Here is a 26822-nt window from a genome sequence, read left to right on the forward strand (position 1 = left end):
TTAGATATGAAATGTATTGTTATCATAAATCAGAGGTAGTTAAATAAGAAAAAAAGTAAATATAAAGCAACATATGAAATGATCTCTTCAAAAAGAGATACATATTTATATGAATGTCTTTATGGGTATGTGCATAAATGGAGAATATCTGGGAGGCTGTGTAGAGATTCAATAAATTTTAGGAGTAGTGATGTCCCAGGTAGAGAGAATATGGTGAAAATTTTGCTTTGGTATTTAAATAAGATATATTTTTGAATCTTTGTGTGTTTTACACAAAGATTTTACAATGCACATATATTGATTTTACCATAAGGAAAAGCTAATTTTAATTTAAAAAGTTGATCTTAGAAAGAAAGTAGTTAATAAAGGGGTGGATAAGTAGCATTGTCCAATTTTTAAATTTTTTTTCTTTTCTTGTATTGCAATTAATAGGCATGCCTAAATTGTAGTACCCAGTATTTAGTGAGCTATTTTAATGTTTCAGTCTAATAATCTTACTTGCATTGCTTTTGGATTATATCACTTTTTTCTTTCTTGCCATGTTACATCACAACCTGTCAATTATTACAGTTTCATCAGTTAGTATTTGCTTTGTTGTTCACTAGTTGCCATACAAAGCATAGTCTTCTTTATGCTTTATTTTGGGACATGTCATTAAATTACAATGAATTAGAAATGAATGTTTCAAATGAATTAAAAAAACAATCTTGACATTCTTCCCCTTACATACAAAATGTTTTAATTGAGAAAAAACTCAAAACAGTCACACATATCAATTATCATCATGGTTCTCTGAAATATTTTCTTATACAAATGAAATATTTAAAATGAAAAAAATTACATTTTAAAAATCGAATTAACTAATTATTTTTGTCCTGCCTTTCCCCACAAGGATTTCAAGAGACTTATTGGAATACATAAAGCATGACAGATAATAGAGTAAAAAATAAAAATGGGAATAAATGTTAAAAACAAATATTGAGGGGAAAACACAAAATTAATTTTAAAATGCATAGAATAATATCAAATAACTAGTGAGTATGATTTACAAATATTTTTAATGTCAATTACACAGTTAATAATAAAAATGAGACAAAGTTAAATCAATTCTGTTAATTCTCCAACTAGATTGGAACTGCTTCGGAGAATACGGATAAAGATACTGTGGGAAGCAATAAACAACAGTCTTGGAATGCTAATCCATGTAGTAGGAATCATAATCTCATTTTCACATCATTCTTTGTTCTTTAAATTTGAAACACTTATTTCAAGGTCTTTATAAATTCACAACTTAATTTCTTTTTTCAAAGAACTAATTTCTGGGTGGGTGAGTTGATCTTCTTTTCAGGCATTGCAAGGGCACCTTAAGGGTACTAATGTTATTAATGTGAATGACAAGTAATTAGAAAACTGGAGATTAAATTTTACACACATTTTATTAAATGCTACAATTAAAAAAAATTCAACATGATTGCATTACGAATATGAATGAAATTTCATTAGCGACTTCTTTAAATGTATATGTAATTCTATATTTTCCCCAAAACCCACATTTTATGAGGAACATTTATTTATTATTTTTTAATTTATTTTTATTTTTTTAGACGGCATCTCGCTCTGTCGCCCAGGCTGGAGTGCAGTGGCTCGATCTCGGCTCACTGCAAGCTCCGCCTCCCGGGTTCACGCCATTCTCCTGCCTCAGCCTCCTGAGTAGCTGGGACCACAGGCGCCGCCACCACGCCTGGCTAATTTTTTTGTTTTTTTTTTAGTAGAGACGGGGTTTCACCGTGTTAGCCAGGATGGTCTCGATCTCTTGACATCGTGATCCACCCTCCTCGGCCTCCCGAGGTGCGGAGATTACAGGCGTGAGCTACAGTGCCCCACCAGAACATTGATTTTTTTTAGTAGAGTCGTGAACCTTTATTTATTTAAATCAACATATATTTGTTGAATTTTGCCATATGTCTAATACGTTCCTTGGTGCTGATGATTCAGTGGTGTGTGGGCACTTGAATTGGTGAATTCTAACATAGTACATTACAATAGTATTTGGATGTTTAATCAATAAATGAGTAAATTCTCTGGTTGAGCTATTACTTCTGCAGTCTAATAATTTGGTAATATATCAGCAAAGCTAGAACAGTGGTGAAATAATACACAGATCCTTTATGCTGTTAGTGAGGTGGAAAGTCACCACGAGCTCCAGTATCAATTCAGCATTTGCCTTTGACATTTGGAGGCGGGGGGCAGATCTTATCTTTAACTCTCACCAGTGGCTGCTATACCAAGTTGTTATTTTCTTTTTCTGTTTTAATACAATCAGAGTAATGGTAGGCATTGATATACTAATATGAATATAAAATAATAATCTTCCTCAAAGTTATCAAATAATTCACCCACTTGTTAAAAGTACAAAAAGTGAACCAAAAGCTAGGGAGAAAAGTAAGTTTGTCCATCTTTTCAAAGATTAGGGTTCCTGGCCTCTTTTAAGATTGCTTTCTATTTAAGCATTATTTCATTTAATAGTACCATGTCATAATCTCTAACAGATATATAGAAATCACAAACATTCTAGAATGTTCTACATTCTAGAAGACTTATCTTAAAATATAGGGAAAGTGTGTGCGTAAGGAAGGTTAGCAGAGAGAACGAGGGGAAAATATGACAGTAATAGAAAGGAAAAGTATAGGAGAGTCAAACATTTTGATTAAGGTAGCAATTAATTTAGTTCAATACGAATTCTAAATAACTGTTTCTGGATTGACTTACTATTTTATCAATGTAGCCATATTGATTAATTAAATCATATGTAAGCACAGACTGAGATGTGAATTTTACACCCTTGTGTCTACAGCATACATTTTGGCAGTCTCAGTTCGAGCGGCTGAGTATGACTTGGTCATGGAAACACCTGCAACTGAATAGGCTTTCCTCAAGGAATAAGAATAGTTTCTCCCAGGTCCAACACCTGTTTGAAAGAGATATAAAAATAAGTAGGACTCAGTGAACTTGGGAAAATTATAAAACACCATTGTACATGTTTTTCCTCAAAAGGAGCAAGAATATAGATAGTCAAAGAAGGTATCATTTTGGAACTCTAAGAAGAATCCTAGGAGACAATTTAAGATTTTCATTCTGAAAGTTACTTTTAGGTTTAAAATTCAGTAAAGTAGATTTCCTTTTATTTTTTTCTTCATCAGGAGAGGTATTCCCTCAGTTTTTTAGGTGATATTTTTAGAAACCCAACATAACATGTTAAATTCTTTAAAAAGAAATATTTGGCTGGATCTTAGTCCACTTCTCCGTTTAACACTAAACATACATTAGGTTGAGTGGGTGAAGATATATATGTATGTATAACTGTAATACAGCAAAATATACATACATATATATACATGTTTATATATAAAATTCACAACTACAACCATGTCCAATATTCAAATGCATAAGTTATTTTAATGTATTACAATTAGATGTATATATACCTATATATGCATACAATTATAAAGGTATAATTGTATATATGTATATACACATATATGTATAATTCTAATATACATATACATGTATATGTATGTATACATATATATACTTATATGTATTCCTACCTGTTACCATTAAAAATTCCAATTACCATTAAAAATTCCAATTGTTCAAGGGCAACTGAATTGTAATACTCAAACATTATTACCCAGTGTTATATTAATTGAAAAATAAAATCCACAATTACGACCATATCTAATATTCAAATGTATAATAGTTATTTTGATGTATTACAATTATACATGTAGTGTATATGTATAATTGTAATATGTATACCTATATACATATATGTATATGTATATGCATATACATGCATATATGTGTATATATGTATATATGTATAATCATAATACATTAAGATAACTATTAGACATTTGAATATTGGACATGCTTGTAGTTGTGGATTTTATATTTCATTTAATATAACACTAACTGAGTAATATATTTTTCAATTAATATAGCACTAACTGGGTAAAATATATATTTTTCAATTAATATAGCACTAACTGGGTAATAAAGTTTGAGTATTACAATTCAGTTGTCCTTGAACAATTGGAATTTTTAAAGTAATAGGTAGGAATTCAAATAAATAGCATTTTTTTTTCTTGTGAAATGTGTTTCCACTGGATTGGGAAAAATGATAGTGGAGGCAAGGAAGTTTGCTATTTTATTTTATTCTTACCTTTAAAAAGGTATAAGCAGCAGGTGAGAATGGCTCCAGCCAAAAAGCAACCCAGAGACCCAGCCATTCCTAGCCAACAGGACCAACCAAATTTATATTGGATACCAAGAAATATATTGTGCAAAATCAGAGTAGAACGTTCCACATAGACATCAACAGCATACCACACAGAGCCAATGATTCCTGGGGTGCCTGAAAGAAAGGGAGGATGCTACAAATAATAGGGGACATTTTCTGAATTTAAATCCCAAAATACCTGTTTTGTTTACTACCCAAAATGGCTGGCATCATTCAGAGAGGTAAAAACAGAAACATGGATTCATGGGCAAACCAAAGTTTGGACATTTCTTCTGTCTCTTCCTTTTGCTTTCCATCTTGTATCTTTTTAAAATTTTACCTCACTTTATACATAGAGAAAATACAAAAATGAAATAATGCAGTACTCATCGGTTTGTATAAATGGAAATTCATCGTTATGGTTTTCTTTGATTTTCCTGTCTTTCCGATGCCATGTTAGTATCGTATAAATGAAAATACTAGAAACAAAACCAAACAAAACAGAAAAAGAATATAGTCTAACACAAACAACATAGAGCATATGTTCATTCCATACTGATTTTTTAATTGTCAGTAAATACCATTATGAGTATTTAATGCTCCCTCTACCCCCTTTTGAAGCTACGCCAGCTACGTAATCAGCACCCATATGAAAACTGTTTTTAAAGTCACTGATTTCAGTGTCTTTAAGTCAAAAACAAACAATTGAAGTAAAAATTGTTTTTATTTTCAAATAAACCTTTATCTAATACCCCCACACCATATTAGAATGGAGCAAGAAATGTTATTCCCTTTGAATACATCTCCACAGATTAGCCTCTCTAACAATTAACTGGTTTGAAATGACGCCACTAGAGTCCTGGTATTTTAAAGGTATAAGTTGCATGTCGAAGCCTGGATGCAATAAAGAAATGTGGTGAGTTGGAGGACAAAACACTGTATTAAAAGAGTGTTTTTGAAATACGTAGTCTCCACACGCTCAATGTCTAGCAGAAGGCAATTAGAAGAAATCAGTAATCTATAGGTTGTCTGAGTCTGCTTGAGTTGGATTTTCAGTTATTTACTTCTAAATGTGTGCTTACTGATATCCTGAAGCTATATCAACATTACTGTTAAGATCAAGATCTTGCCCACCAATACCCAAATAACTGGATCCTGCTTTTCCTTCATTTCAAAGTTCTGCTACTCTGTGCTAAATTAGATGCATGTCTTCACAAAGAATCTCTTCAGATTACTTTCCAGAGTTGTTTTACTGTCTAACGAAATAAATATTTGTTTTTCCCAAATCTAAAAAAAAAAATAAAATATGTAGTCTCCAAAAATTTTTACATTTTTTTCCCCAGAGAGTCTGTGATATCAATTTAAATCACTATTTAACTGTATTCTTCTCTTAATTGTTTAATGTAAGAACTTTAAGAAGGATCAGATAGGCTGGGCGCAGTGGCTCACGCCTGTAATCCTAGCACTTTGGGAGGCCGAGGCGGGCGGATCATGAGGACAAGAGATTGAGACCATCCTGGCCAACATGGTGAAACCCCGTGTCTACTATAAATACAAAAAGTAGCCAGGCATAGTGGCAGGCACCTGTAGTTCCAGCTACTCGGGAGGCTGAGGCAGGAGAATGGCGTGACCTCGGGAGGCAGAGCTTGCAGTGAGCCGAGATCGCGCCACTGCACTGCAGCCTGGGAGACAGAGTGACACTCCATCTCAAAAAAAAAAAAAAAAGACAGATAATAAATACATAACCTTTAGAAAATGCAGTATATATTGCAATAGCGTTTCTATAATACCATCGTCTGCAGTTTTCAGGTAGAAATTCCTTTTCTAAAACTTCAAAAGAGATTATAGACTTTAAAAAATAAATTTTATAGCACACTAATTCTAAATAATGTTTCCAAAGCTTAGGACATGCTTTGTCTTTCAATTTAGTTATTTCTTCAGTCATTCCTATCAGGATTTTCTTCAATGACTTATTTTTTAAATGTTATTTGTTTTGTTGTTTTGCATAAGATGGGCTATTTACTGATGATGCCTCAAAAATATTCTGGAACAAAATAGCATAGCTGTAAATAATTAAATAATATTTAAATCTTAAATGAAATACATTGTATATTAAAAAGTTCAATGCTGTCAGTAAGTGGGATATTGAAATAAATGACTTACAGAAGGGAAGAATTCTAAATTTCTGTAACTTTATAATACAATCTGAGGATTATTAGGACGTTGACTTAACATTTCTGTGTCAAAAATCAGGGAGGCCCAAGTTTTAAGCATATAAAGGGTTAGGCAGTCAGCTCAGAGTTTGCTGTGCCCACATTGCATCTTCACATAGCAATTCAGGGTACATGTTACTACCTTAGCTTCATGCTCCTTTGCAGATTAGGAAACAGAGACATGGGTGAAGATACCACACATACATATCTCCAAGTGTTTTTAGTTCCAAACTCCATATCGATTTACTACCCCACACTGCCCGGTCAGCCTCCCACTTATATTCGCTTTGTTAGCAGACAAGATTTTTCCTGCTAACAGACAAGAAGACGACATTATGTTGTAAAAGAAGAGGACTGGCTGGGCGCGGTGGCTCACGCCTGTAATCCCAGCACTTTGGGAGGCCGAGGCAGGCGGATCACCTGAAGTCGGGAGTTTGAGACCAGGCTGACCAACATGGAGAAACCCCATCTCTACTAAAAATACAAAATTGGCCAGGCATGGTGGCACATGCCTATAATCCCAGCTACTAGGGAGGCTGAGGCAGGAGAATCGCTTGAACCTGGGAGGTGGAGGTTGCAGTGAGCCATGATTGTGCCATTGCACTCCAGCCTGGGCAACAAGAGTGAAACTCTGTCTAATAAAAAAAGAAGAGGACTAAGCTTTGAAGTTGAAGACAGACCTGAATAAAGTATGATTTTGCTGGTTCACTAATAAATACTATTTAAAGTGCTATTTGATGTGTTGTTTATTAGTCAAGCTTGACTAATAAATATGCTTGAGTAGTCTTCAGAACTTCAGTTTCTTTATCTGTGTTGTAAGTGGGGATAACAATATGATCTGTTTATTGTTACATTTATGAACAATGGGTTAGCACATGGGACAACATAGGACTTGGCACAATTGTTAGTTTATTGTTAAAAAGAGTTGGTGGAGTTGGTGGAGGTGGGTACAGGCAAGGAGGTAGAAGTTTGGGGTTTACTTTAGGATTTTAACTTTAGTAATAATCATAAGATAATTAGTTATGTAACTTTTTAAATGGCTAAAACATAGTTTTAGAGCTTTCTTTCTTTCTTTCTTTCTTTTTACCCCTGAGATGGAGTCTTGCTCTGTTACCCAGGCTGGAGTGCAGTGGCGCGATCTCTGCTCACTGCAACCTCCACATCCTGGGTTCAAGGGATTCTCCTGCCTCAGTCCCCCAAGTAGATGGGACTACAGGCATGCACCACCATGCCTAGATTTGTATTTTTAGTGGAGATGGGGTTTGACCATCTTGACCAGCTGATTTCGAACTCCTGGCCTCAAGTAATCTATCTGCCTTGGCCTACCAAAGTGGTGGGATTACAGGCATGAGCCACCACACCCGGCCTGAGAGCTTCATATTTTGTTCTGAGATATTAACAAAAGACTAATTATCTGACTTCAAAGCTAAAGTAAGCAGGACTGGTAGATGTGATCTTTAGTTTTTCAGTCTAGAAAAGGAAGCCACAAATAATCCGAAAGTGAGCAGCTTCACCACAACACTCTCCTTCACCTCAAGTCCTTAGCAGAGTCTCCCTACCCCAGTTGCTAGTCCAGCCAGACCAGTACCTGCTATTAGTAATGTGGTTCCAGCAACAAAGCAGATGCGGACTTTAATGTACGGCTCATCAGGGAGGAATTTCACGCAGTCAAGACCAAGGAGCAGGGTGAGAAATCCAAACCCAGCTAGAATATCTGCAGTAATCATCAGCGCTCGAGTTACCACCAGCTTCACTGGAAGACCAGGGCATATGGTTAAAGCACAGTCAGAGGAAGGAACCATATTAACTCACAGAGATATAGCAAGAAAACCAGACAAGTCGGTAACAGTAACACACCCCACTGGCAAAAGTCAGACTTTGTATGAACTTAAACATGAGTACTCCTAATGTTTAAAACTAAAAAAATGAGATTATTGACATCATTAATTGTTTTAGCACAGTTTACTACTTAGTTTTGTTGGTATACTAGCAGATAGCATCCTGGTAGACAGTGGGGACTAAAGAAATGTTTTCCTTTTTGCCTCCTGCCCTGGAAAATGTCTCATTCACAAATATTGTAGCCAATTGCGGAATCGAAGGTAGCATATCTGTTCTACAAAAATTTCTTAATAAATATTGAATAAATAATCACTATAATTGTTTAAAATTTTATTTAAAAATAATAATTGGTTAAAATTTGACACAGGGAAGCAGAATAAAATATTTCAAGACTTCTTTGTGTCAATTGAAGATAGAAGAAACCATCAGGAGATCTTTAGAAGAAGGAGAGTTAGTTTGTGCTATTAAGTAGAAGATAATTTCTGGAAATTAGATCATTTTCTCTTTCAGCTATTTAAATCATGACTCTTCTTGGCCAATATTACATATTAAGCCTTCAACCTTGCATTGTCAAATGACCGTATTTTATAGCTACAGACAATAAGAATAAGAATATATGGTAGACAGTCCAGGAAAGAAAAGATCAGGAAGATGAAAATGGAATAGTAGCAATCATCTTCTGCAGCAGAAGCATCTTCAACTGTGAAAGCCTCCAGAACTCTGAGTTATAGTTATGCTGAGCTCAACTTAGGGAAATCATATCTCAAATAGAAGGCTAATTAACTGAAATCAGAACTACTACTATTCTAGCTGGCTGATGGATAAGAGTAATAAAATGTATTCCTTTTATGGTACAGCAATTATGTTTTATTTTCATATTGATCTGGGGTTTCCTTGTATTTTAAATAATTTTTACCCAATGGTAGGTAACCTTAGGGTTTATTTGGAAACATGTTGTTTGCAAATATGCAGACAATATTCCTGAACTTAAAATAAAAAAAGTGTGACTCATCTGAGAGAGAAAATCAATGCATAAAATCAGCCCCAACCTCACTAATAAGTAAACATACTATTTATAATTATCTTAATATATATGAATATTTGTCTCTAAAACAGAATTCATAAGGTCTCAAAATTTAGCATTATTTCAGAAAATTTAAATGTTCCAAATCTAAGACTCATTTTTCTCAAAATGAGGAAAGAGAAAAATATGTAACCTATTAGATAATACCACTATTTCAACATATCTTCTTGATCACTAAATAGCATATACAAGCAGGCTTCCTACTCAGGGCTCTAAACCAAAAGGTTCTTGTCCTTTGGATAGCTTCCCATGAAATTTTCCAAGTACTCTTTTGAAACCTGGGACTACCTGGGGCCAGCTATACCATCAGGATAGGGTGGTCTGAACTCATCCAAACTCTCATGGGCCTAGATCTTCTTCCCTTCGGAACGCTCCAACTCCTATCCTACATGTAGGGTCTCTGAAGAGCCGATGGGGTGGACCAGGGGCCCCATGGCCAGCCTGGATCCAGGAGGGGATTCCTGAAAGCAGATAGATCATGCTGGCCAGTAAGAAATTTCTTTTTCTGGAATCATGCGAGATTTGACTATCAGAATGCTGTTAATATGCTGATTTGTGGGGACTCAAATTATCCATATCAACTGGAGCCATGACAAACATACTTGTCTGGATTAAACACCCTAAGTATACAGGACAGTGGAAAGAGTTATCTAATTGTAGTTGTATGAAAGATAGCAAAAAGTAAAAATAAAATCCCACTTCCTCATATGTAACATCCTAACCAAGAGGGCACAGATATGTCATTTTCCTAGAGTCCGTTTTCATCTCTGCTGTCTTTAAAGAAGATGGAATTTTTTAAAGAAAGGTAATGGGCCTTTACTGTCTTATTTGAAAGTAATAGGTTAAAAAAGGGAAAAATGTGACGGCATAGGTCAAAGATGAAAAAGGAACATATGAAAATATAAATGGTGGTTTTCTCTATGTAGTGAGCTTATGAGTGATTATATTTTCTTCTTGTATAAATGCATATAACAGTATTTAAAAGTCTGAAATACTTAATCTTTCATTTTCTTCTCAGCTTATGTATTAAAATCCACTTTAATGAATTTTTAGAATAGGCTAAATGTTCATTCCTATTCAGCAAATAGTGTTTCTTCGTGGGTAGAACTAGGTTCACATAGAGAGGGGAAAAGAAAAGGAATTAAGAGAATCTTTTTTAACAAAAATAAAACAAAGGCTTTATGAACTATGTTTTAAAAAATGTTCCAGGCACTCAACTTTTAAATAGCAGATGAAGAATTTTAGAGCACTGCTACTTTTAAGTGCTTTCCTCTGGACTGAAATAGCAGTTCAGGGGCAAAGTCACATTCCAAGGGTTTAACTTTTTATTTATCTTGAGAAGAGAAGTTGCTTTATGGTGCCATCATCCATCATTTGCTTTGAAAGAGACTAAAACCACTTTGCTTTTGTAACAGAACAGGTATTTCTTAGCAGGGTTCAATGTTCTTATAAATAAATAAACACCATGGAGAGGACTGAGAGAATCAACGGTAAGATTTTTAAATTTAAGAGATTTCTTTATTCTTAGCAACATGGGCTCTGCTAACATGTAACTATTTGTTTGTTTATTTATTTATTTATTTATTATTTTATTTTTGAGATGGAGTCTTGCTGTGTCTCCTGGGCTGGAGTGCAGTGGTGCGATCGTGGCTCGCTGCAACCACTGCCTTCCGGGTCCAAGTGATTCTCCCACCTCAGCCTTCTGAGTAGCTGGAACTACAGGCTCCTACCACCATGCCCAGTTAATTTTTTTTTCTTTTCTTTTTTTTTTGGTATTTTTAGTAGGGATGGGGTTTCCCCATGTTGGACAGGCTGCTTTAGAACTCCTAACCTCAAGTGATCCCTTGCCTCGGTCTCCCAAAGTGCTAGGATTACAGGCGTGAGCCACTGCACCTGGCCTTAACTATAACTTAAAGCTAAAAGTAGGGAAGATAAGGGAGCCAGCTTTAATATTGCCTGTAACAGTGTGTCACATGTGTTGGTTTTTTCTTCCACTGATCCCCACAGTCTACGTCTTTGTCTCTGGCTGTCTACCTCTTTCTGCCTCTGCCACTGTATCTTCACCTCTCTTTCTTAGCAAACCTTCAATTGAAATAACTGTAAACTTTCTATTTGAACTAAGTCATAGCTTAAAATGTCTCTGAAATGCTTTCCACTTAACCTACCCAGTCTAATCATGAAATTACAGCACCCTAAAGAATTCATCTCGATTAAAAAGCCGTTTACTGTAAGCCTACTGTGTGTGAGGCACTATGCCTGGCCCTTTACGGGACAGAGAGATTAATAAGATAATATTTTTCCCTCAAGGAATTTACAAATACATGAGAAAAGAGAAAATGTGCTAAAGTATATATTTAAATCCACATTTCCAAGACGAGCTCAATTGCTAACCATTTCAAACTGGACCGAGCCTTAACAATGTACAATAGAAAACAAAGCACAAAGTGGAGACCCGAACTCAGTTTTCTGTCCCTTTCCATTCCTCTCGCAAGCAGCGAGATCTAAGGCATACGTACAGGGATGTTCTGCAAGTATGGAATCGTACTCATCGCAGGTGCGAATTCCATCAAAAGCATTGGTGACGCATTCCCACCAGAGGCCTCGGCATTTTGTGCTCACCTAGATGTCAGAGAAGACACCGTGTGAAACAATTCATGCAGGCACACTTCAGTCCTCCTTGATCAAAGGGAGAAGTTGGCTGTTGTGTTTGATAGTAAAGTAAGTGGTTACATGCATGATCAGAGTTTCATTTACAACAAACAATGCATTTTAGAATATTTTCCCTTAAGCACTGACAATTGAAGCCTTTCTGGGTCAGGAAATGAATCCACCTCCTCAGGTAGGGTGGGGGTAGAGAAATAAGTCATGTCCAGAAGAGATAAAAACAGAACTAAATATATTTAAATATCTATGTCTTCTTCCACCATTGAGTTATGGTTATGGAAAAACATCATTTCATGTCTCTGTGCTGACATTGACTCACAAAAAAAAAAAAAAAAACCATATGACAAGAGATGATAACTGTTGACACCTTGAGTCTATTAGAAATATATATTGCTTCTTTATCATGCATACTGAGTTCCATGAAGAAAAATATTATCCTTATATATGAAGTTTATAAATGTAAAATAATTAGCAAAGAAAACCAATAAATGAAAAGATGCCAATAAATAAAATATATAAAGGCCCCAAGTCTTATTTCTTGCTCCAGTGATATATTATAAATGCTTAAGCTATGTAATGGATGTAAGCAAATTGAGCATTAATTTCGTACAACTCGACAACTGTAAACCATTTTTACTTGGAAATGATGTGCAGATGACTCTAAGCATCCACTTAGAGCTAAAAGGTACCAGTGCCCCGAACCTTCTCATACTTTATCCACAAACTGTAAGTCACAGTAGATTTCTTAGAATGATAAACATGCCGACAGAAAATAGTTTCAGGTGTGCTTGATAGAGCTCACGCATATGGAACAGAGCTAACGCAACTGTTTCCTCTGACTTGGTTACGGATTCAAATTACCTTGTGTATCTGCGGATAGTTTAGTAGTTTATGAGTTATCTTGGAAAACAAAAACTTAATTCTTTCCCCAAGAAAGAATAAAATAACAGAGCAGGGTGAGAAGAGGAATGCAAAGGAAGGGGGTTAAATTGCTGTGGGAAGAAAAAAACATAAAAACACTTTACTTTTGAAAATAAAATAATATTCAGGAATACATGCACTATGAAACTCTCTGCCCCGTGCTGTTTTTTGAAGCATGTTATGTGCCAAATAAAATTCTACTGCTTGCAACTTCATCGTGATTCTGAATGTTGTACCTCTAATACTACTTTATATGTAAAATGCTTATCATTGGTGATAATTATTCGATAGAGAGTGTATATCATGAAGCAGTTACTATTTAGCATATGATTATTTCTCTTATTTCTTAAGGGACCTCAAGAGATATTATTTATCATCCATTTTACAAATGAGGAAATTGGGGCACATGAAAGTTAAGTGATAACCCCAAGAAAGCAGAGTTAATGGAGGAGATAGGGCTCAAACACAGCAGTGCGTGGGTGTGCTCCTAAGCATTGCAGTGTATTTAAAACCCATTCTTTATGATCCAACAAAGCTCATTATTGGGCATTTATTCACAGGAAAGGAAATCAGTATGTCCGCACCTCCATGCTCTTTGTGGCACTATTCACAATAGCCAAGATATGGAATCAGCCTAGATACCCAACAACAGAGGAATGGATAAATACGATGTGGTATATATACACAATGGAATACTATTTAGCAATTTAAAAATTTGAAATTCTTTTATTCAAGTCAGCATGGACGGAACTGAAGGACATAATGTTAAATGAAATAAGCCAGGAATAGAAAATTAAACATTGCGTATTTTTATTCATATGTGGAAGCTATAAAAAGTTGATCTCGGCCGAGCGCGGTGGCTCACGCCTGTCATCCCAGCACTTTGGGAGGCTGAGGCGGGCGGATCACGAGGTCAGGAGATCGGGGTCATCCTGGCTAACACGGTGAAACACGTCTTTACTAAAAATACAAAAATTAGCTGGGCGTGGTGGTGCGTGCCTGTAGTCCCAGCCACTCGGGAGGCTGAGGCAGGAGCATCGCTTGAACCAGGGAGTCGGAGCTTGCAGTGAGCCAAGATCGCGCCATTGCACTCCAGCCTGGCGACAGAGCGAGATTCCGTCTCAAAAACAACAACAACAACAACAACAACAACAACAACAACACGCGGTAAAAAGCAAGACAGAGGATACTGAAGGCTGGGAAGGGTAGGGGTCAGGGAATAAGGAGAGATTTGCTAAGAGATACAAAATTGCAGCTAGACAAGAGGAATAAATTCTAGTGTTCTATACCAGTGGTCCTCAACCCTTTTGGCACCAGGGACCGGTTTCAAGCAGGCAATTTTTCCATGGAACCAGTGGCTAGAGGGTTGGGGATGGTTTGGGATGAAACTGTTCCAGCTCAGATCATCAGGCATTAGGTGCTTATAAGGAGTATGCAACCCAGATCCCTGGCACGTGCAGTTCACAACAGGGTTTGCACTCCTGTGAGAATCGAATACCGCCGCTGATCTGACAGAAGGTGGAGCTTAGGTGGTAATGCTCTCTTGCCCACTGCGCACCTCCCGCTGCGCAGCCCAGTTCCTAAGAGGCCACGGACTGGTACTGGTGTGTGGCCTGAGAGGTGTGGACCCCTGTTCTATAGCACTCTAGGATGGCTCTTGTTAATAATGGTATAATTTCAAATAGGTAGAAAAAGGATATTTAATGTTTCCAACAAAAAAAAATATAAATGTTTGAGATGATGGCTATGCTAATTACCCTAATCTGATCACTACACATTATGTATATCAAAACGTTACTATGTACCCCATTAAAAAGATGCACATGTGCTAAAAAAAAAAATTGTTTAAACAGTTAAAAGTGTTTAAAAACTTTTTTTTTTTTGAGGCAGAATCTCGCTCTTGTTCCCCGGGCTGGAGTGCAATGGCGCGATCTCAGCTCACCGCACCCTCCACCTTCCAGGTTCAAGTGATTCTCCTGCCTCAGCCTCCGAGTAGCTGGGATAACAGGCATGGGCCACCATGCCAGGCTTTTTTTTTTTTTTTTTTTTTTTTTTTTTTTAGTATTTTTAGTAGAGCCGGGGTTTCTCCATGTTGGTCAGGCTGGTCTCGAACTCCCGACCTCAGGTGATCCTCCCACCTCGGCCTCCCAAAGTGCTGGGATTACAAGCGTGAGCCATCATGCCCAGCCTAAAAACAAGTTTTTAAAAAGAATTCCAAATCCATTTTAAGATAAAGTAATCCAGAATTGGGTATTGGATGATAGCTTTGGGTGAAGTAAGCCCTAACTTGAATCTCATCCCAAGGCTGTTATTCTGCAAACTTCACCTTGGCATGTTCTTCTTTAGGTTTAAGTTGGAAACAATGTCATGGACTTTCTGGAGGATTATCTGACCCTGTGTAACCGAGAGACCAAAAAATCTAATGATAAACAGCTATCTTGTGAAATTCAACACATAAATTTCTAAATAATGTGAACATCTAAATGTATATGTGCATTACATAGAAATTAAATTTACATATGCATTAAATATTAAATATAGATTGACACTCTTACTATGTATGTTGTAACCTTGAGGAAGATCTTACCTTTTTTGTTCCTCAATCTCCTTATCTGTATATAGGATGGTTATAAGAATTAAAAATTACAAATATACACACAATATAAATGATATGCTCGATACATAAAAATGGTGGTAGTAACGTGCTTAAACATCATAATGACTTGAGTAGTGGCTGTGTTAGGCTTTACTAACTAACCACAGTGAAGGTGGAGAAAGAGGGTGGCCCTCAGAAAGATATGTCCACATTCTTACCACCAGTATATGACCTTATTTGGAAAAAGGATCTCTGAAAATGTAACTGAGGACCTTGAGATCATATTGGGTTATCCAGGTGGGCTGACAAGTTTCATTAGAAGAGACACATGGCAGGAGAGAAACAGACAGAAAAGAAGGATGCAATGTGACCGCTGAGGCAGAGATTGGAGGGATACAGCCACAACTCAAGGATGCCTACAGCCACCAGAAGCTGGAAGAGGCTAAGAACGGATTCTTCCAGAACTTTCAGGGGCAGCGCAGCCTTGCCAACTTCTTGATTGTAAGCTTCCAGCCTCCAGAACTGTGAGAGAATAAAGTTATCTTTTGTTAAGCCACTGAATTTATGGTCATTTGTTACGGCAGCTGTAGGAAACTAGTATATTGGAGACAGCTTGTACAGAACTGCTATATCATAACAGAAAACGGAACAGAAAACTTTCTCAAAGCTGACTACCCCTCAGTCTCTTAATTAACAGGAACACACTGCATCCAGTTCACTTTAGCTCGAGCTAGGTGATATGAGTTTGAAGCCACTGTGCTGTAAATCAGACAGCGACTGTCCACAATTTCTTACTAAGCCAGCCACTGAAACAAACTAGCCTACTATGGTCATTCCTGTTATATGTGACATTATTTAGAAAGTGATCTGAAATGCATATTCAAAAATTCTTATTTTACACTAATAAGAGTATTTCTATCTTGCCAAAATAATTCAGTAGTGGTATCAGTTTCAAGGCTATTGATCATTTACCTGCAATGACCATATTTAGAAAAGCAATGAGCTCATTAGAGAAAACAAGGAATCCAATTTCATTAGGTATTAATGCTCAGGGGCACACTATTAGGTGGCTTGGTATTCACACTCAGTTAAGGTACGTGAGAATAGTGGCTGTAATTAACTAAACTTCTGTGTTAAAATAGCACTTACGGGAGACACTCTTAAAGGTGCCTTTGTGTACAAAAGACAAGGTTAAAATTTTTCATGTTTTTTATTATATTTAGGAATGCTCTCTGGTATAATTTATCGCTTTCATTTACTTATTCCTCTGTTGTAAAATGGCTTATTAGAAACTAAAAAGCAAGCAAATCTAAGTTCTTGAAAATTTTAAGACAGGGTTCTTAAAAAGCAGACTGATGTTTTAAAATATTATAGTTAACCTTTCTTAAAGGGTAAAAATCACAAATGTTAAGTAATAACTTTTAATCTGACAGAGTTGTCTGAAATGGAGGATTCTAAATTTAAAATTTGTCCTTCTAACATGCAACTTATATATTAATAAATAACATTAAAACAATGCTAATTTGTATATTATTTCAATGAATATCTATTGTTCCCAAAAGTGAAGGGTGGGTTATCTCCTAAATGGAGAGAAGTAGGTTTATTTAAGGTATGACAATAAAGTAGAAGGCACAGGCATGAGGAAAGCAAACAAATCTCTTAGTTAGTTGCTAATAAAGTATAGAGATTTTACAGAACAGTTCAGATTTCAGGATTTCCTTAGAAACTTGGTCTGTCTGGGTACCTGAACTCACCAGTCTCACGAAGCAACGACTAGCAAGAAAAGAGTGGCTGCTCCCATTTAGGTGGGGCTTGGGCTCACCAGGTTCCCCACAGATCCTGCCCAACCTGCCTCTCTCATGAATGCTGGCTACTTGGTTCCTTAAGGCATTGGAGTTTTCTCCTCCTGGTATATACTAATGATGCTAATGAGAATAACTCCCCTTGCTCTCAACTTGCCAAACTTCTACTTATTATTTAAGCCTCATCTTAAAGACTTCTGTGTTTTCACTAGCCTCCCCACTACCCAAGTTTCTCCAGCTGGCATTTATCATTTACTACCCTGAAATCTGACAGGAAGTTGTCCGTATGATTACAGCATTTAAAATATTGCATTATCTTTTGTATGTGCAATTATAGGCCATCTGTCATTCTTCAAACTCTATTTATTAAATGCCTGTTATTTACCAGTCAACATGCTGACTATATTAATGCTGGAGATACAGCGAAGATAAAGACAAACATGGCAGCTGGCTTCAAGGAGTATACAGTCTCTTACTCTTGGTACATAATAGGTGCTTAATAAATGTTTATTGAGGAAATTGAAAATCTCAATTTTTCAATCAATTCATATTAACTGTCATTGGAAGTCAAGAAAATGGTTATTATATGCACAGTTGCTACTTAATACATGCAATTTCTACTTGACTACATAAACAAAACCAGCTAAATCCAGAAGCTGAAGAATTATGATTTAGACTGAAGAGCTTACATTGATTTGGTGTCATTCTGGACCTTGTTTACTCAACTGGCTCTGGAAAGTGTTTACTACAGCACTAAATATGAGTAATGTCACTTAAAAGTGTCAGGAAACCATAGAGAGGATGACTCTTCCCGGTTGAGTTATAGTGGCATAAATTAGTTCCTTAATCCTGGGATTTCTTATTCTGGACTCTGTAGCAGTTTTGCATTAAGACTTCTCTATCCTAGTCTTTCCCAGTTTCTCTTTTCTTATCAGTCTTGAACTATAAGCAGCAATAATTTTGCCTGCCTTGTCTTTTTATATATCTTTTGAGAATTAGAAACTCAGAAATACTTGAGAATTAGAGACATTGAACAATGTTCAGTATTTATCTCTTCTCTAGTAACATAGGAAATCATGTCTGTGTGTGTATCTATCTATCTATCTATCTATCTATCTATCTATCTATCTATCTGTCTATCTATCTATCTATTATCTATCTATTATCTATCTATCTATCTGCAGAGAGAGACAGTAAATATAGAGTAGATTTTGTAAACGTTTATTGTTGTTAACCACTATCAAACAAGATTTTTCTTTGTCAATATTCATTAAGATTATAAATGTACAGACAACTAAAAGTAAAATAAGCTATTAAGATATATAATTTTAAAAAACCACCTTACATATACAAATTATAAGAATTTATAATTTTCACACTACTTTACCATCCATGTGCTAATATATTTTAACACTGAAGATGTAACTTTCCTACTTAGATACCTACTTAGTACTTACTTAGATATATTTATTAAGATGCAAAAGTTTTAATAATAATGTAGTAAATAACATTTGACCACTAAAACTGGAAACATTTTCAATTTTAACATAAAATGCATTTGAATTTTTCAATTAAGATTCTGGACATTTTACTTTTACATTTTATTTTATATTTTTTACTATCCCAGGGCCTAAATGGAGTCACCACAGGCCTTAATAAAGATGAGGGAGCAAGACTAAAATAATCATAATCAATGTTGCCTTTTCTTTTTACTTTATATCCTATATTTATAAGATATGAAAGAAAAACACGACTTTATTTGCTAAAATTTGTTTTAGTTCTGGTTATTTGTGGAGCACTGGCTAAAGGTATAGATCATAAGAAATGGGGTAATGCCAACTGAGTAGAAAAGTAAAATTTTGTGTTCTTCACAGGTATATCACCTAAGTTATGCATCAGAACTTTCTAAATATTTTTATTTTAACATTTTAAAATGTTTACATACATTAAAATGTTTTCCTTTTAAAAGTATGGCATTACAACTTTGCAATGATTATTGCCCAGTGATAAGGATCACAATTTATGTTGAATGAATTATTACAAATTATCAATTTCTTTTTTCTCTCTCTTTTTTTATTTCTCTCTTCAAAGCACCAAGCAAAAAGCCACATTCTCTAGCCCAGAATATACTCTTCATCAACCTTATTAGATATCCCAAGAATCAGATTTTTATTCCAATTTTATTTTTAAAAATGAGCCAAATACATATCCTGAAAATATTTAAATTATAGCAAGATATAAAATCCTGCTTTTTAAAAAAGTGGTCATTTCATTACAGACATACTTCTTACTTGAGGTTCAATGTGAGATTTTCAATAATCACCTCATATTTTATTATTAATGTATTCATTCTTTCAACAAGTAGGATAAGTATGTTCCTGGGTGCTCTATCAACTCATGTGAGCAAATGCATCATGAGTTCACGTTAATGTACATCAGTGCTAGGTGCTTAGGAAATCATGAGATGAATATGAGAATATTTGTTGCCTCAAACATCTGCTGAAAGAGTTTGAAATCAATTGGAAAGTTAAAACAAGTATGTAATCAAAGGGCAAGCTGGATATAATTTTATTATTTACTTTATGTCTAAAAGAATTGTAATATTATTATGCAAATAGAAATCCCAGAAGATAATCTGATTATAGAGATAAAATAAATATTAATGTGAGCAACTTTGTTTTGAGGTAATAAAATTTTAATCATACTAGTGCTCAGTATATAGCAGATTCTCAATAAATAATTAACAAAGATGGACTGAAAATGAAATCTTCTTGTGAAAACACTTTTTCCTTTTTATAATTGAGAGATCAGTAACTGCTGTGTGAGGAAACTATTTCAGTGTAAATAATTAAGAATTACATATCTTGTAGTTAACATATTAACAATGTTATTATCTCATAATTTATTTTTTTTGTCAAATGTGAGTATTTGATAAATAACCTTCACTATTTCACTTACTGTCTGTCTTATTTCCCTGGTCAGACAAAAAGGAAATAGATGTAAACATAAAAATGGGCAGCCAGGTGCGGTGGCTCACACTTGTAATCCCAGCACTTTGGGAGGCCGAGGCAGGCAGATCACCTGAGGTCAGGAGTTCGAGACCAGCCTGGCCAACATGGTGAAACCCCATGGTGAAAGAAAAAATACAAAAAAATTAGCCAGGCGTGGTGGCACTTGTAGTCCCGGCTACTAGGGAGACTGAGGCAGGAGAATCGCTTGAACTCAGGCGGTGGAGGCCTCAGTGAGCCAAGATCATGCCACTGCACTCCAGCCTGGGCGACAGAAAGAGACTCTGATTAAAAAAAAAAAAAGCAAACGACAGCTTTAGAGAAGTAAACAAAATTTCTCCAAGAGAAGCAATACCAAAAATAGGAATAGAATTTAAATCTGCTATTTCTCTGTTCAGCAAACATTATGCAAAATGTCATCTCCTTCTCCAGAACAAAAACAAACCAATAAACTGCAAATAGACAATAATATATCTAATATTTATTGGCTGATTCATATCTGCCTGCTACTGTGGCAAATGCTTTAGAGACAGAAGCTCATTTAATTCTCACAAGAAACTTATGATGTGTGTATTATTATTCTCTCATTACTGAATAGGAAATGCGGTTTACAGCGACTTAAGAGTCTGTCTAAATTCGTACAGCCACTGCCTGGTAAGGTGGGATTTAATCTCAGCTCCCTCTGATACACAGTTAAATCTGTAAACTTCTCCACTGTAAAGAATTGTGTTCCTACCTCTAAGTATTGTATAATAAGCTAAGCGGAAAAAAAATAGTAGGATGGTTCAGGGACATTGCTCCATGAAGATTTCTGTAGAGTCACTAATTTTCATTCATGTAAGCTCTTGGTGAATAACATCACCAGCCCTCCAATTGCCCCAGATCAGAAAGGCAGACTTCAACTTTGACTCTCTCTCCTCATCACCTCTCTCCCACTGGCAGTCAATTATCACTCTCATCAATTTGATATTTTTAGAGTCTCCCATATTTCATATTTCTTCACGCTTGCTGCCACTCAAGTTCAAACCACTATTGTTTCCCTTCTGGTCTATAACAAAAGTCTCCTAGTTGTTCTCCCCACACCTCATTTTACCCTTCCAATCTCTCCCCACAGATAGCCAGAATGATTAATCTTTCTAAAATACATGTACATATTGCTTACAGTGACAAACCCTTGCCTATGGTATAAGATCTATATTTTACATGCTATGCAAAACTTCTGAGGACCCAACCCCTGTATTCTTTTCTCTAAACTGGGAATTCTTACTATGATGAAATATATGAAATACCACAAACATACAGTGCTCTTGTACCTTGATCTCAGTTCCTGCCATTTCCTGAGCTTGGAATACTCTCTACTTCTCCTGCTTCACTCACCTGTTCTTCAAGTCCTAGTTTAGATATCTCTTCTTTTGGGTAGCTTTCACTGGTTATCCAAGACCAAGTGAGCCACCCGCTTAGGGTTTTCATTATCATAGTATCTGCTCCATCATGCTATAACTGTCGGTTCACCTGTTTGTCCCACTGACTACACTGGGAGCAGCCTAGAGGGGCTCCAGGTCTCATCCTACTTCATAACCCTGTACCCACCATGGTTCTAAGTACACAGAAGTTGTCCAAGATTATTTGTGAAATGACAAAAGGTAGAAAGAAAAGAGAGAGAAATGCAGGGAAAAAGAGATGAAGGAGAAAGGGAAAGAAAGAAAAAGAAGGATATAGGAGGAAAAGAGAAGGAGGTAAGAAAAGGGAGGAAAAGAGAAGGAGGTAAGAAAAGGGAGGAAAAGAGAGAGGGGAAATAAAGAAGAAGAAGAAAGGAACAAGGAAATGAAGGAGAAAGAGAAAAAAGTTGAGATGAAGGAAGGGAGAGTGTATGAAGTTACAGAACAATGGAGGATACTCCCACTAGATTCCCAATGGAAATGCCTGGGGAAGCACCAGACACCACCAGTCCATTAGTGAGTGTCCAACTCTCTGGAGTTTCAGACAGTCATGGAGACCTGATGTGAAAAAAAAAAAAAAAAAGACTGAAAGGGACCTTAGAAACAACTGAGTTCAACTATATAATTGAAAAAACTGAGCTAAAGACAAGAAATGTGACTTGCTTAATAGAAGACAGTTAATAAACTTAAGATGCAAACACACGCTTGAAAAATCTAAAAACCCAAATTCTCTTCTCTCCATCCGTCTTCTCAGAGACACAAATGAATCAATAATGACAAGAGCAGGATAGCAGCTGAGGGCCTCTAGTCACTGATTTAGGGTTGTGCACATTGCAATTCTGTGTGCTATTTTCTTTCGTAACATTTTTACCCAATACAAAGAACTTCATTCAAGATACGTAGAGTGTGGTAGGCAAAAAGAATATCTGAGCTTTTTCTGCCTCCTGCTTTGTGTTACTCACTTTACTCCTCTAACAAGCCCTGAGCTTTTCCTCACTTTGCACTTTTGCCACTTTGTCCCCTTATCTGAAAGGCCCCTGCTGCCATTTCTACAATTTGAAATGCTTTACATTGTTTCAAGGCTTTGCTCAAATGCCTTTTCTTTCATGAGACCTGCTTCGATGTCCCTGATAGGAAGTGATCATTGTATATTTTCTTCCCCAATGATACCTCGCTTATTTCTTTCTCAAAATATGAATTTATTTATGCTTTTTATTATAGTTTCATGTGTATCTTTGTTTTCCCCTCATTAAATGTGCACTCCTGAAAGGCAGACACCATTTTTGCTTTGTCTTTGTCTCTTCTAGTAGGAGTAGCATCATTCCTTTTATATTTATAATTGCATATATTTTTTATATTGAATTGAACCACAAAACTCTTCTAACTCCCATGCCAACATCATCCAAAAATACTAAAAAAAAAACAAAACACACAACTAGAAAAGTATAATACTCCTTCTTATTTAAATTGTCTATTGGTATTCCTTTTTTTTTTCTCAAAAAATCAAAACAAAACAAAACACTTGTTTCATTGACTTTTGTCCAACAATTGATTAAAGTGAGCTGTTGTGGTGGTTCACTCCTATAATCCCAGTACTTTAGGAGGCTGAGGCAAGAGGATCACTTGAGACTTGGAGTTGGAGGCCAGCCTAAAGAACAGAGAAAGTCCTTGTTCTTACAAAAAAATTTTAAAATTAGCCAGCTGTAGCGGCATGCACCTGTAGTCCTAGCTACTAGGGAGGCTGAAGTGGGAGGATCACTTGAGCCTAGAAGCTTGAATCTGCAGTGAGATATGATTGCACCAGTACACTCTAGCCTGGGTGACAGCGTGAGACCCCATCTATAAAAACAATAAAAATAAAAACATAAAGTGAGTTGTTATATGGACCAAAGGTGATATATAAATGAGGATGGGGGCAAGAAAAGAGAAGAGCAATTGAGCTAGTATCAGAACCTTCAAATTTGTGGATAATACAACTTTCTATCCTGGCCTGTTGAAGTAGAAATTATTATAAGAGATTTTTGTCTCTTTAAAAATACTGACAACTAAAGAGATTGTTGAAAGAGGAGGCCGGATTTGTTACAGGCTTCTTCTTCTTGTTCTTCTTTGTTTTTTAGATGGAGTCTCGCTCTGTCGCCAGGCTGGAGTGCAGTGGCACAATCTCGGCTCAGTGCAACCTCCTCCTCCCTAGTTCAAGCTATTCTCCTGCCTCAGCCTCCTGAGTAGCTGGGACTATAGGCGCATGCCACCATGCCCAACTAATTTTTGTATTTTTGTTAGAGATGGGGTTTCACTGTGTGGGCCAGGATGGTCTCAATCTCTTGACTTTGTGATCCTCCCGCCTTGGCCTCCTAAAGTATTGGGATTACAGGTGTGAGCCACCACGCCTGGCCTCTTCCTTTAAATGTGAAGGCTTCTTGAGAATATTATAGCAATATATTTTAAGTATGGGAAATAAGAAGGAAGCTAAGAAATATTAACTATTTTTCAAGGTTAGCAAGGGTTTACTTGAGGTGTGTAACCTGGACTGCTCCTTCCATTCATTTTAACTGGAAGTATTATTTCATGGGACAGATGGCAAATTGGTTGGTTGTACTAAAATGAGAGAAGACACTTTAAATTCCAGGACTCTCAATCTCTCTCTCAGCAAGGTTTGACCCTTTCTAAAACTATTTCCTATCAAATGAAGTTAGCAATTATGTCAGCTTAAGCAGAAAGACTTTTAAATTGTTTTAGAAAATATTTTAACAATGCCTCTAAATGGGATTTTACATTTTTTTGCATTTTAAAAAACATAATTATAATTATGCTCAAGTTCACCATATTTCTTATTCATCAGCTACCACTGGCCGTCTAGATAATGGCAAACTAATGACAGCAGAACGTTTTATCTGTACTTTTCCCTGAGCACTGTTCAAAGGGCATTTATTTCATTCTCTGCATATATTCGTGGCCAGATAAAATGCATCACTGGGCTCACTTATAGCAGACACCCTTTACAGTAGTTCAATTCTATCACAATTTTTGGAAATGTAATTTTCTAGCATTAAAGAGGTATTCATAACTCCATTCGTTTTGAAATGCCATGCTGAAGTCAGAGGAAAATTAAAAGCAAGAAAAAGCGAGCAGCAAAAATAATGCACAGCAAAACAGAATGATTATTACTTTCCATTTGGAACTCCAATTTGAGGGTTTAATAAAGAAAATTAGAAGAAAAATATATAAACTCACTCAAGTATCTTTGCTAAACTTTACAGAGGTGACATTATAGCATTTGCTAGGGTAAATTGTTCCCTTCAGGATGCACAGTAAAAAGCAAATTGTTTTGCTATATACTCCTTTTTCTGAGCTCTTGAAATATTGTTTCTTTTTCTTACCTGTATTTTCCTAAGCCTCATTAATGAACAGCAGCTAATTCTGAAGATTTGATTTTTTACTCAGTTCTGCCTCTCTCAGATTCCTGTGGCCACACGTAATGCTTTTGAACTTCAAAATTTCTTCTTTCTGAGCTTCTCCAATGAGAAAAATAAAATCCTCAGACGTGAACCCACTCACTCATCTTTTGCATAGTAGTCAGTTCCCTAGAGCAACTCATTTTAAGGGAGGACTTAAGTCCATGCCTGTCCCCTGTACATTGGGATGCACTGGAAAGACCTTTTCTCCCTCAAAATATTTTCTTTTACTTGGAAATCATTAAGATAATGTTTTTCCTATTGCATGTTAATTGGGTAGGTTTTGTATGTCTTGCATTTTCTTCCTCAATGTTTTAGATTATTAATACTCCTTAAAAAAGTATTTCACACTATTCTTAATGCTGTCATCAAGAGTAACAAATTTATCTTAGAAAAAAGGGTGGTAACGAAATGTTACTCAATTTGATATGCGCAGCAATGGAAGATATGCATTTCTGGAGGTCTCAGTAGCAGAGATCATTTAATTACCCTTCTGCAAATTTATCCTTATAAAAAAAAACAGAGGAACTATTTAATAACTTCATCTGTTTAATGGGATAACAAGACCTACCTCATAAATTAACTACGAGGATTAAATGAGCTGACAATGTAAAGACTCAACGAATAGTCCATGTTGCCTATTTTTGCTATCATTAGCCTTAGTAAAGATACTGAATGTTGTATATGGCAGGTGGACTTAGCGAGAATTTGGCCTGGCCTGGGTCACGAAAAGAAGTTGCTATCTTCTTACCTCCAGAGAGTCATCAGCGTTCACCATCCAACAGTCAGTCCAGGTGGCCACAATCAAAAACCCAGTAGAGAAAAAGGCAAAGAAGCAAGCGATGTATGGAAGAAGATCCCTCATTGTGGCAAGCAGCCCATCCAGTGGGCAACATGGGCAGACACCAGCCCTGACCCCACTTAGGTGGCGAGTGTCAGTCTTCTGTGTTTCTGGTACTTGGGGATGTGAAAATGCTGGTCTTTTACTTTTTCTCACACCCTGCCGCAGGTGTCTTGAGTTGCAGTAAGAATATTACAAACAGGCTGTAACCAACAGTGGGGTCCTGGAGGTTATTATCCGAAGCAACCAGCCTCCAATCAGAAGCCAGGTCAGTGCAAGGGCTGAGTGTGTTTCGGGTGGGGGAGAGAGGAGTTCTGTAACGTTTTCTGACCCAACTGTGGGCTAGTGGTGGTCACCAGACCAAGCGCCAGTGCCAAGACGGGGGAAGGAGGAAGGGTCCCACCCCATGCTGGAACCTGTAAACTGATCCTTCTTAGGCCCTCTAGGGAAAGTGAACTATTCTCCCCCTCAGAAGAAGGCTACATGGTTGACTGAGTGTTATTTTATTGTTAGGACTATTTTAATATTCACTGACTACCTTAGACAGACAGGCCACTGGCGAAACTATGCTAAACAAGTGTTTGCTCAAGGGAGTTTGCATTCCAAAGTGTTGTGTAGAACAGCCCTATGAAGGATTTGTAGCACCTGGGCAGCAGGGACAGCCACGGCTCCCACCCTTTC

At 36.4% G+C, this 26822-nt stretch overlaps 1 protein-coding gene across 1 annotated transcript; it reads right to left on the bottom strand.

The window, feature by feature from the left end:
* Positions 1-713: 713 nt before the first annotated feature.
* On the bottom strand, positions 714-26295 carry CLDN16 (claudin 16). Its single transcript, XM_001093252.5, has 5 exons — positions 26052-26295; positions 11935-12037; positions 8084-8248; positions 4226-4417; positions 714-2968 (listed from the first exon to the last, which is right to left on the bottom strand). The coding sequence occupies exons 1-5, from the start codon at positions 26163-26165 to the stop codon at positions 2835-2837; spliced, it is 708 nt and encodes a 235-aa protein (XP_001093252.1). The 5' UTR covers positions 26166-26295; the 3' UTR covers positions 714-2834.
* Between the last annotated feature and the right edge of the window lie 527 nt (positions 26296-26822).

This window comes from Macaca mulatta, chromosome 2 (assembly GCF_049350105.2).
Source record: "Macaca mulatta isolate MMU2019108-1 chromosome 2, T2T-MMU8v2.0, whole genome shotgun sequence".
NCBI lineage: Eukaryota > Metazoa > Chordata > Mammalia > Primates > Cercopithecidae > Macaca > Macaca mulatta.

Coding starts and splice junctions, on each gene's coding strand:
- CLDN16 (XM_001093252.5), bottom strand. CDS start 26,165: ATGAGGGATCTTCTTCCATACATCGCTTGCTTCTTTGCCTTTTTCTCT. Junction 12,038..26,051: donor ACGCTGATGACTCTCTGGAG/GTAAGAAGATAG, acceptor TCTGACATCTAG/GTGAGCACAAAATGCCGAGG. Junction 8,249..11,934: donor CATACTTGCAGAACATCCCT/GTACGTATGCCT, acceptor CTGGTCTTCCAG/TGAAGCTGGTGGTAACTCGA.